At 35.3% G+C, this 12,782-nt stretch overlaps 1 protein-coding gene across 1 annotated transcript in view; it reads left to right on the top strand.

Moving 5' to 3' along the window:
• ksr2 (kinase suppressor of ras 2) overlaps positions 1 to 12,782 on the top strand; it is a 104,671-nt gene that overhangs the window by 71,705 nt on the left and 20,184 nt on the right. The window contains exons 8-15 of the mRNA XM_016460730.1: positions 723 to 779; positions 1,886 to 1,969; positions 4,195 to 4,280; positions 4,714 to 4,731; positions 5,858 to 5,967; positions 7,300 to 7,468; positions 10,710 to 10,751; positions 12,093 to 12,159. Of these exons, the coding sequence (XP_016316216.1) occupies positions 723 to 779; positions 1,886 to 1,969; positions 4,195 to 4,280; positions 4,714 to 4,731; positions 5,858 to 5,967; positions 7,300 to 7,468; positions 10,710 to 10,751; positions 12,093 to 12,159 (633 nt within the window). The remainder of the gene's footprint in view (positions 1 to 722; positions 780 to 1,885; positions 1,970 to 4,194; positions 4,281 to 4,713; positions 4,732 to 5,857; positions 5,968 to 7,299; positions 7,469 to 10,709; positions 10,752 to 12,092; positions 12,160 to 12,782) is intronic.

Below are 12,782 nucleotides of genomic sequence, written 5' to 3'. Positions count from 1 at the left end.
TAATTAAACATTTTTAATAAATTGTTTTACATTGCTTTACAGTTGTTGTACAATACATGGTATTTCAATTGAATTCTAGATTAATGCAAGTTAGAGTTACGATTGTTAATAAATCACTTTCTTGTCAATAAATCTAAACTTTTTTTAAGTAATTGAACAGTTTTGTCTTCATCATATTGCTGTTAAAGCTGTTTTGTTTGTACTGTGGCTAAGAAAATCTCTTAACCATGGTAAAATCACTGTATGGCTTCTTGTAACTAATTGCTTTTTTACAACTGCTTTATAGCTCATCCAGGAATTATAATACCTCTTTTCGCCTCTTTATGAAAGTGATTTTAAGGTTTATAATAGTTATTTGTTTTTTTAATTCTTTGTTTACAAGTGTTAATCCTGTTTTCCTGTGTCTGACCCAACCGCACACAGTGGTTGAAGGAGAAAAAGGTGAATGTCCTTGCATGGCCTCGTCAGAGTCCAGACTTAAACCCCACTGAAAATCTGGAATGACTTGATGACTGCAGTCCACAAACGCTCTTCATCTGCAAAGTTAGTAGAGACATATCCCAACAGACTAAAGGCTGTAACTAAAGCAAAAGGTGGTTCAACAAAATACAAACACAAAATGACACAAGGGGTGATCCTTTTTCCGACTTGGTGATTCTGTTTTTTAATTTTTTAATTTTTTCCTGACATGTTGGTGTTATATCTATCTTTCCATACTTGGGTCCTCGCTGGTCTCCTCAAATACCTCGCAGAGACCTCGGCAACTCCATAAAACACAGGTAAGTTTTGTGCAGATATGAATGTGTGGTAGTGGTTACAAAATGTCAAGCCAATTAACTTGTGTGGTTGTGCAACCCCAGTCATGCCTTCTCACATCTGATGACTTGATTACCCCAAATACCACCGATCCCAAGTCAAACAAAGAACACTTAGACCACGAAACACGATGCTTTTGTGATCAAAGTTATAAGGGTTTCAATGAGAGCTCACAGTAGCTTAGCCATCAAAACATATGCAAAGTTCACACTATTTCTCATTTTCCTGGTACTTTAGACGTGGAAATCAATGTCTATTTGTCATCATAGATAGACAACTGCCAGTTTCAAAATGCAATCAGATAAACAGATCCAAAAAATTGAAACGCTCATATCAACTTTAAACTGGCTACAGTGATGTGAGCTGCGTGCTAAAGCCAGCCTCCTCTTTCATGAGACAGTATAGCTTCAATCTAATGAAGACACTTTAACACTGTCAGAGCCCATTAGTCATGTTCTATTAACTGTCAGCTTCTGTTAATATCAGATAAATAGATTGGCAAATGCACAGTGACCCTTCAGAGGAACTCTATTCCAGGAGATTTGAATGGCCCTTTTATTGTGGAGAATGCAAATGTGACTACATGCAAACAAAAAGAGATAGAGATAGAAGAAATGAAGAATAAAGAGAGCACCTTCCATGCAATTCTGCTGAACAATCGCCAATGCATCCGTACAGCCTTTGTCCTCTTGTGTATTTGTCAAGTGCGAAAGCACAGTCGAATGCAAAGGAGATATTTAAAGATCCTCGGTTACAATTAAATTACTCTAAATTGAGAATTACTGCCAAAGTGCCTATCTTTGGGCATACGCTGCACATATCTGTCTCTCGATGAAAAGGTTACTTGGCAAACGTGATCGCTGTTGTGACACATTCGCTCTTTCATCTGAAGAGTTTAGGAGTGGTTGTCAAAAGGTCAGAACCATCTGCTGATAGTTTGACAGCGAAGCAAAACAAACCCATATGGCCTCATGCATTTTAAAAATGGATAAAATAAGAGTTTTTTTCTTGGAAAATGTCTCAAAAAAGGCTCAGTAATGAATCATGGCACTTATTTGTGCTTGTACAGGTTTTCCACGAAGTATTGGATGTCACAGACATGTATCGTGTGCGGGAAAGGAATGCTGTTTGGCTTAAAATGCAAACACTGCAAGTAAGTGCTAAAATGTTTGTATGGGAGCCCATTTCCCCAACATAAGAATATAAACCATGTTTCTGTAAATCATGCAAGTGCTAAAACTTTAGTATGGAATCCCATGTCTGCCACATAAGAAAACAAACCATGCTTTTATAACTCATAAGTATGACATGAAAAGTCGAAATTATGAGATAAAAAGTTTAAATTATAATATAAAACAATGATAACAAAAAGCTGAAATATTACAAAAACAGTTATGACAAAAGTTTAAATAATTATGTAGTCATAATTATGAGATAAAAAGTTGAAATTATAAGATACTAAGTCATAATTACGAGATAAAAAGTTTAAATTATGACAAACAATTATGACAAAAGGTTGAAATGATTATGTAGTCATAATTATGAGATCAAATGTTGAAAGTAAAAGATTCTAAGTCATAATTGTGAAATAAAAAGTTGGAATTATAATTTAAAACAATTATAACAAAAAGTTGAAATTATGACAAAAACAGTTTTGACAAAAGTTTATATAATTATGTAGTCATAATTATGAGATAAAGAGTTGAAATTAAAAGATACTAAGTCATAATTATGAGATAAAAAGTTAAAAAATATAAAATAGTTATAACAAAAAGTTTAAATTATGACCAAAACAGTAATTGTGTACTAATAATTAGCAGTCGTGGCCTAATGGTTAGAGAGTCGGACTTGTAACCCGAACGTAGTGGGTTCGAGTCTCAGGTCTGGCAGGAATTGTTGGTGGGGGGAGTGAATAACCAGCGCTCTCTTCCACCATCAAAACTGTGTGTGTGTGCACTTGGATGGGTTAAATGCAGAGCACAAATTCCGAGTATGGATCACCATACTTGGCCACACATCACTTCACTCACTCACTCACTCACTCATTGAGATAAAACATTGAAATTATAAGCTACTAAGTCATAATTATGAGCTAAAAAGATTTAAATGATATGATGCTAAGTCATAATTATGAGATAAAGTTGAAATGATGACACAAATGCCCAAATTATTAGATAAAAGTCATGATTATGACATAAAAGGTCAAAATAATGATATACCAAGTTATAATAATATAAAAAGTTTAAATTGACAAAATGTTTACATTATGATATCAATTATGACAAGAAGTCAAATGATTAGAACAAAAAACAAAAAAATAAAAGTCGAAATTATGACATGAAAAGTCTAAATTACTGCATGAGATAAGTAATAATTATGACAAAATTACTTTTAATACATGATTAAATAATACATAAAATAATAGACCCTTTTTGCAAGACTGTGATGACGCGTTTCAACGGTCATCAGCATTGTAAATCTACAAAAAAGATCTAGAATCTAGAAACAGTGTTTCTAATGCAGCGTCTATGGGAGTGACAGTAAATTTGACATCGTTCTCTCTACTGACTGCCGTTATCAGTCTCTCTCTATTTTTTCCTTTTTTTTGAAAGTCATGAAAACACTATCATGGAGTGTTTCTTTTGCTATTTGAGCAAATGGGAATGCAAAAAATATATATTTGTGGTAGTCTCCCATTCACTGCTATAGAAGTTTACTTCTGCTGCTGAGAAACCCAGAAATGTGAAAAAGGTCCATACATAATATATATGAAAACAACTTTTAGCAATCCCTAGCAGTCGTTGTGTTGAGTTTTGCATCAGCGAACACCACGTTTACGTTTACATTTACATTTACATTTACGGTTAAGTTTCCTTAAAGCTCAAAAGATCATAAAAAATTAAGTTATTTTTGTAATTCTGTCTGATGCTGAAATTACAGACTGAATCACAGCATGTAGAATGTTAAATATGCACTCCATAATCTATTATAATTTCTTTAACCATCTCTTTCAAGAACTCAAATCTCTGAAAATGAAAATTCCTAACATTTCAGCTTTGTAACGATGTGATTTGATGTTTTTGTTTGCATCACAGCCTCTTTAGAATTCAGTGCTAGAGACTTTGTGCCTGCAGTAGTGTCTGAACATTCAAATTGAGCATAATTATCATTATCATTAAAAGATTATTTGAATAAATTACCTGCCTAATAGTTTCCACTCTACCACCCTTGACTATGGCATCTTGTTACTAAGATACGTGCTGGCTTTTGACACCCTCAAAATAATGGCTGCATATTAAGTGCTTGTTTTGAATATTCATTGATTTGCTTTTACAAGAGCAAACTAATAAACATTTCTGTCATGCTTTCATTTGTCAGATTGAAGTGCCACAACAAATGCACCAAAGAAGCTCCACCCTGTCATTTACTCATATACCACAGAGGAGGTAGGGACTCATCCAGAGGTATTTCAACTTTTATGTTTTCTTTCTTTCTTTCTTTCTTTCTTTCTTTCTTTCTTTCTTTCTAACTCCATAAATGCTTAAAACAAAAACTACTACTCAAGGCAGGCCATTAATTATGGTTCAAATATGATTTCAGAAACAGCAATATTCTTATACACAGCATGTGTTCAACCTCATAATTGCTTTATTTTCAACTGACCATATTTAATTACAGGTTTTTTGAAAATTGGTTTCCAAATAAGAGAATGTGTTTAAAGGGAATGCAGAATGTATTTTTAAAAGAATGTCACATCTACTTTGCATTAATGTACTAAACAATTTGTCTGGTTCTCTGTTAAACATTATAACCTTCAGTCTGCATGCATCTTACCTTACCTTTCCTCTCTTTTTCTTTTTTCACCACCTCATTTTCCCCTCATTTCTGATATTGCAGATCAAGTAACATCTCAAGGTAATGTGCTCATCAAACACATTATTTCCTATTTCATACCTTAAATTTTGTGCTGGACAGTTTTCAAATGTCTCATGAAAATGTATGTACAATACCGTTCAAAAGGGGTCGGTAAGATTTTTTTTATGTTTTTGTAAGAAGTCTCTTCTGCTCACCAAGGCTGCATTTATGTGAGTAAAACTACAGTAAATAAACAGTAATATTGTGAAATGGTATTAGAGTTTAAAATAACGGTTTTCTGTTTTAATATATTTAAAAAATATAATTTATTCCTGTGATGCAAAGCTGAATTTTCAGCATCATTACTCCAGTCTTCAGTGTCACATGATCCATCAGAAATCATTCTAATATGCTGATCATATGCAGCTAAACAAATATTTCTTATTATTAATGTTGAAAACAGTTGTGCTTGATATTTTAATTTTTGGAAACCATGATACTTTTTTTTTTTTATACAACTTTTTATTTGCAATAGAAATCTTTTGTAACATTGTAAATGTCTCTTTTGAACAATTGTATGTGTCCTAGCTGAATAAAAGTATTAATTTCTTTTCAAAAATCTTACTGAACCCAATCTTTTGAGCTTTAGTGTATTACAAAAATTAATATAAGATAGGAAAAATGTCAAGCCAATTTTGTTAGGCTGATTTAATGTGAAGCACTTTCAGAATTGGTCTGTTAGGAAATTCTACTAACTTTAGGTGTTTACAATTAGATGAATTGAGTTGTGATAAATTACTAGCTCCAAACTGAATTTAATGTGTCTTATTTTCATGCTTAAATTTAATGGTTCCTTAATACAGCTCATGAAAAATGGGGGCAAAAACAAAAGTGTTGCGTTTATAATTTTGTTCAGTGTATATGCTGTTATGCATATGAAATACACAAAAATGTGTTTTTCTTTGCTGGAGGAAGTGAACAATGTTATTTTACACTCCCTGGTCGTTGCTGTTGGATTTCCATGTGTGTCATACCTGTGATATTTCTGATATATACTGTACATAATACATGGTTTAGTGGCTCTTCCATTAAAATGTGACAAGACTTTTCAGAGTTTTTCTGTTACCGTGACAACTGCCTCCTGTTACCGTGGATACTATGCTGTTTCTCTCGCCCTCTCTCTCAGCTCGTCAGCTCGTCAGGACCGAGTCGGTACCATGTGACATAAACAACCCCCTCAGGTACTCCGACCTGCACATTAGCCAGACTCTCCCCAAGACCAACAAAATCAACAAGGTAAGATTAGTTACTTTCCATTACGTTTGAACAAATACAACTCAACCATGTTACATCCCTCCACTGTCAACATTATCACAAAACTTTCTCAGGCAGATTGGAATTATAAGCCCATCCTGTAATCTTTAGAACAACTTGTTTGCTTTAGCTTTTTATTCAAACAACTTGGCATGAAAAGCAATTTTTGCAGACCAACATCAGCCTTCCTGTCATTTTTGGCACACTTGGTTTTCTTATGTTTATTGGAAACCAAGGCACGACAAGATGAGTGTGACATTTTTAACACACCATGTCAAGTCTACTTTTAAAAACGTGTCTGGGGATCCTTGCATTCAATTCCATTCTATTGCGCTCCATCTAGCTATTTTAAAATGCAACGTTCTGTGTATGTGTGTGTGTGCTCGCTTCCTGACAGCATAAACATTTCTTGAACTTGTGTGAAGGGAACTGACTTCATACATCCACTAAAAATCACCTTCAGACCAGTTGGTTATTTGTAACTGCAAAAGTGTAATAGGGCCATACAAGCCGTACAAGCCATAATTCATTCTGGCGCTCTCACACTTATATTCTCCTTTCACATTCATACATTTTTGCTCTCATAGTCACAAATTTTAACACATTTTAACACATTCTTACATTTTCCTCATATATTCATATATTTTATGCACACGTTTATACATTTTGCTCTTATGCAAAGTATACTTTTAAAGTTATAAATAATAAATGTATTTAAGAAGAAAATATGTGTATGTAAGAGAAGGATGTATGTATGTGTGAGAGAGTATAGTGGAAACGGAATAAAAAAGTTCATAACCTTACCATCTGACATTAGAGCTTTAAAACTCATGAACTAATTGTTATTCTTCCACTCTTAATTTTTAAACAGATGCATTTGGTTTTATATTGCGTTGTATTTTATAACTTTTGTTTTTCCCAAAGACTCAATTTGTGACACTTAAGCAACAAAAATAGCAATCAAAAAGCCTTTTAATGACTGGCAGAGCATAGAGCAAAAATTTTTTTTTTGGGATTTCTGTTGTCTTATCAAATATATATGCCTCTCAATCATACTTTATGACAACACTGCTGGCTATTGATGTTCTCCTCTTTCTAACACGACGTTGGGCAGTTTTTCAAACGTAGCACGGCTGTCCAGTTGTCAGCCCATGGGAGATCAGGTCGACAGCTGCCACACCTCTGTTTTATGATTAATCTTTAACCGACCGTGAGAATGAAGCCGGGCTTGCTGATGTCTGACCGCGCCGAGAATGAGCAAGGAGTAGGGAGTGTTTTTGTGTGTTACAAAAAGTCTGTGTGTCTCTGTTTCAGGACCATATCCCTGTGCCGTATCAGCCCGACTCCAGCAGTAACCCCTCCTCCACCACCTCCTCCACCCCATCATCTCCTGCTCCCCCTCTGCCGCCCAGTGCGACGCCCCCATCTCCTCTGCACCCTTCCCCGCAAAGCGCCAGACAGCAGAAACAGTCCAACCTTACAGGTACCAACCCCAAACATAAGCTGATTTAAGGATTAATTTTGATCATTTCCACTAAATTTCAAATAATAATTTCTTAATCCTCAAGGATTTTCTTTTTGCCGAAAATGCTAGTTAATGTTATCGCATTGGACTAAAACCTACTGACTTTGCTCACACAAGGTATCGTCACACACACACACACACACACACACACACACACACACACACACACACACATTTTTTACACCTTGCTACACAATTTGCTTATAAATGTATTGTTATTCTGTATTATTACCAAATATTGGATTCAATCCTTTTATCAACTTATTTTCTTGCTCATAGCACCGGTTTTGTATTTCTTTTTGGAACTGACTGATCATAGGCTTCAGCGATCTGAGCTTATACACCTCAGTTTTGAATGAATTTGGCCAAAATGATCCAAAAACAATGCGTTTTTCACTTCAAGGGTGCATAAGCTCAGATCAATGAGGGCTACGTTCAATCCAAAAAAAAAAAAAATTGGCTCTCCAAAGCCTATGATAATTGAAAGAAAACAACATGACAAAAACATTGAATCCAAGATTTGGTGATAATATGCTGTAGCATAATGAGAGATATACAAGTAATTTTTAAAGTGCCCCAATTATGCCATTTTTAAGGTTCCTAATATTGTTTTGGGAGTCTCCTACAATAGGATTACATGCATGCAAGGTCAAAAAACACTTTCTCAAAATATGCATTTAATGTCACTTCATTTTTCAACGATTCTCAAACAATTCGTTCCAAGTAGTTCTAGTCTCTCTAAAACCCTCCTTTCCCTGAGCCTACTCTGCTCTGATTGGTCAGATGGCCCAGTCTGTTGTGATTGGTCTATTGCGTACAGCGCGTGTCAGAAACGATACACCCATTTCCATAGTTCTGTATTTTGAACACTCGATAGAAAATATAAACATCTGTTATTTATCATACTTGCAGGTTGTGATTCAGTGGAGCCAGCTAATCCAAATCCCGGAGATTAGAGAAGTAATCGTCAGTAATATGTCGTGTTTGTCTTTACAACTTTGCAGATCATTTACATTCACAACTACTTTACACACTGCATGAAAGGCAATATTGGAAATGGCATAATAGGGGCACTTTAAGGCCGTCATTTTTAGCATTTGTCATTTTCAACACAGCGTAAGGGTTTAATGCAAAGCTTATGTTTAGCATTTTTGTATGTTAATAAAACAAAAATTTAATTATAAACTATATCAATGCATAACAATTTTAGTGGATTTTAGACTCTCTTAGTATATGGCTGAGCTCCAGACCAAAAAATGATGGAAATGATGATTTGTATAAAGATGAGGATGATTTTAATCATATAAGGATTTTTGTATAGAGTATAAATTGTTCTCTCTAATAATCCTTATTTGTGCCATATAAATATCAATCTATTTTGTTAGAATATTTCTGCCTTTTTAAAAAAAAAAAAATAGAACTAGAACTAGAACTAGAATAAAAAAATACTCTTTCTATGACCTTTCTATGATTTCTATTAATACAGTACATTGATGTATTATATCAGTTTTAATGAGTTAGTTAGCATAATCTACATTGCTGTGAGAAAGGCGTGTAGACATACTGTGAAAACCATCATCATGTCACTACAGGCACAGTTGAGCACAGGTAGCAATTGTACCACGCTGAACCATGTTAGTTGTAAACTCAGGAATGGCTCTAAATGATTCACTTACTCAGTGAGTCTGATTCAGACTGCTAACTTGCAGGGTTTTTGAATCTTTTTGACTGACTCATTAATAAAAAGCAGTTCAAAAGGGTGATTATTTTTTTACACAGATCGGACATCACTGCCCGTGCTGTGTTTGTTGTTGTGTTCCGTGCAGAAAACACTAATGCGCAGTTTAAAGGTGGGGTAAGTGATTTTTCAAAAACGCTTTAGAAAACTGATTCGGGCCGAATAGCAAAACAAACTTGTAGCCAATCAGCAGTAAGGGGCGTGTCTACTCATGATGTGGAGGACAGAGAGTTCAGTGCACAGGACGGACATTAGCCGAGACGAGCGACAGAAAGATAGAGATGGCGGATAAAAAACAAAAGAGGAAAACGTCTGCGGAACAAACGAAGACTTAAGGCAAGAAGTAGGACCCGTGTAAATATCGAATCAGCTTTCCAGCGCTGGAGAGAACTCAAGGAGCGGAAGGCCTGCGATCAGATGCCGAGGTTGCTTTGTTTCTTCTTGATAGGTGAGTAACACCGTGTCTGCGCCGCAACAGCTAAAGTCTGTCTAGTACACTGGACGCGACAAAGCCACAGTTGAAAATCATTTGAAATTTGTGTCAATACGTCATAAATAGAACGCAGCAGCAGTTTTCTGTCGGGGATTTGTCGTGTCGTGTCGTGTCGTGCCGCATCCAGTGTAGACCATAGATATGTATATATATCTATGGTGTAGACAGCATCACTTATTATAATGAGTTCTATAGTATTTTGTCACTCGCGTCCGATGTAACATTGGTTTTGCTTTGTTTCACAGAGCTAATCGTTGCCTGGGTTGCGTATGTATGTGTGGGGCAGAGCTATCAAAATAGGGGCAAGACCCTTTTGAGGTAGGGGCGTGTTTGTTTTGGTGATTTCAAATGTCAACATTGGCTACCAGAAATCGCTTACCCCACCTTTAATCAGATGATATCTGACTGAACCGTTTATATTGACACACACACAAACTTTAAATCGTTGCACTTGATGTTTTTTTTTTCTGGTGCATTTGCAATCAGTTAAATCATAGTCTGGAGTTCTATTTGGAATGTCCCGCTTTTCAATTATGACAGCACATAATATAAGCAGAAGTCAAACTGACATGAACTCCTCAAGTTTGTGAAGAACTTTTGTAAACGTTTGTGAACATCCTCTGCCAGAGTTCACATGACATCCTAAATTTGATTAGTGATGGCAGTGCAGAAATAAAAATATTTGAATATTTAAATATTAAATATTTTAAATCAACATTTCTTTGTACTTTTTCAAAATAACATTGTATTTATTTCTGTCGATTTTATTTATTTATTAGACATTGAATCTCAGATTTTCAGTGTGGTTTCAGACTTTTGGACCATTCTGTATCCTAAAAGTTGCTATTTTTTATGGCAAATGCATCTTTGTGATGGATTCTGCAGAATAATAACACAGACCAATAAGCATCTGGGGGTGTATTGAATTTTATTGAATTCTGTCTGCTTCTCTCCTGTGCTCTTCTCAGCATCTAATTTCTACAAATCCAAGCAGCAGTTCATCTTCCCTGGTAAGTGTGTCATAATTGGTCATTACCCCTACCCATAATGCAGCGCGACATGCCGAGGCAAACTTTTTTGATGTCATTTTTTTATGCCATCTTTTCTTTGAGACGCAACAAACCCCCTCCCTCTCCCTCTGTCTTTCTTTGCTCTTCTTCTTGTCATCTCTTAACCAGCAATGCTGTATTCTCTAATGATAGTTCTTTTAAAGGCGAGGTCGCCTGTGCCTCGCTGACAAATAAGGGCTGATGAGTGCCTGTATTCTGTGGGAGGCACTCAGCTCGCTGCATGTTTTTGATGAACGTGCGGAGGGAGGAAAGCCATGTTGTGTTGGTAGCCTGATAGTGTAGAATAAAGGCTACTGACTCCAAGTTTTGGCAGTTTATATATTAGAGGTGAGCTGCTGAGATCAGTCACCATTGTACCTTTCAGCAGGGAACACACAGCCAGTTTTATCCATTAGGCAAAACCATTCATTTGTTTTTCAATAGAAAGTGTTTGTTAAATGAGAATCCTCTAGGGCAGGGGTGCCCAACCCTGTTCCTGGAGATCTACCTTCCTGCAGAATTCAGCTCCAACCCTGATCAAACACAACTGAACCAACTAATTAGGATCTGAAGGAGCCATTGATAATTACAGACAGGTGTGTTTGATCAGGGTTGGAACTGAACTCTGCAGGAAGGTAGATCTCCAGGAACAGTTGGGCATACCTGCTCTAGGGTTTCATCTTTCCTAACAATAGAGCATCATATATTTTTTTATATTATATTTTTCAGCATCATTACTCCAGTCTTCAGTGTCACATGATCCTTCAGAAATCATTCTAATATGCTGATTTGGCACTCAAGTAACATTTCTTATTATCAATGGCTGAAAACCATTGTGCTGCCTAATATTTTTGGGGCAATGGTGATTTTTTTTTTCAGGAACAGCATTTATTTGAAATATAAACATTAAAAATGTATTTTCTGTCACTTTGATCAATTTAATGCATCCTTGGTGAATAAAATGTTCAGATATTTGTTTGTGCAGTAGGCACATGTTAAAAAAATGATTTTTTAAACGTTTTTAATTATAGTTATAGTTTAATTATATTTAAGTTTTATTTTTTTAAGATTTTTTTTAAGAATGACATTTGTTTGAAAATTTGTTTTACAAAAAAAAAAAAAATTTTCCGAGTAAAAATTGTTTCTACATCAGTCTTTTTCAGTGTAAGCAGCTTCTGTTTCTCAGCAGTACTCCTGCATGTTTTGATGAACTTAGTCTATAAAAATACACTCTTTTACAAATTGTCATTTTCTCTCTCATTTCTGTCTTGTGACTTATTGTCTTACTCATTCTCTTTGTAGATGTGGCCCCTGAGGTTCCCACCAGGGCCCCTCAAGTCATTCTACACCCTGTTCTGTCTGAGCCTGGGTAAGTGCGTGCGTGTTTATATGTGTATGTGACTTTATGTTGATTTGACATTTTAGGATTAATTTAAACATGATGACATCAGTCTGTCTATGTAGAGCATTCCAAATCAGTATTAGGTTGTAAAACCGCAAAACAGCTCACTGGGATTTGGAACTAAAGTGCAAATGCATGTAAATCAATGGTGATGAATTATCTCTGTAACACTTTAAAATAAGGTTCCATTATCTAACAATAAGCAATAAATTTTTTACAGTATTATTAATCTTTAGTTAATACAATACATTTTTTAAATGCAATGTTAGTAGCATAAAATGTAGTTATGATTCTCTCTTGCTCCTTTAGATGGAGGTCAAATACTGTCAAATGTGCAATTATTTCTTTTGTGTCACTTATAATGAGATGCCAAGACCATTTAACATTGTTTATTAATATACAAATGTGTCTGAAATGTCATGTTCTGTCCTGTACTATGTGTGTTTGTGTATGTATTTAGAGCGATGCCCAGTGAAAGGCCACAGACATGTCAGACAGTTTCGCCATGGCTTGTGTCTATTTATGGCAGATATGAGCATTTTAGATTACAGAATTATTAGAGCAAAAATATTCGTGGTGCAAAAGCTGAT

Source organism: Sinocyclocheilus anshuiensis, unplaced genomic scaffold, assembly GCF_001515605.1.
Source record: "Sinocyclocheilus anshuiensis isolate Anshui unplaced genomic scaffold, SAMN03320099.WGS_v1.1 scaffold36, whole genome shotgun sequence".
NCBI classification, from domain to species: Eukaryota; Metazoa; Chordata; class Actinopteri; order Cypriniformes; family Cyprinidae; genus Sinocyclocheilus; species Sinocyclocheilus anshuiensis.
The sequence above is the reverse complement of the archived record's forward strand: the minus strand, read 5'-3'. Positions and strand labels throughout refer to the sequence as shown.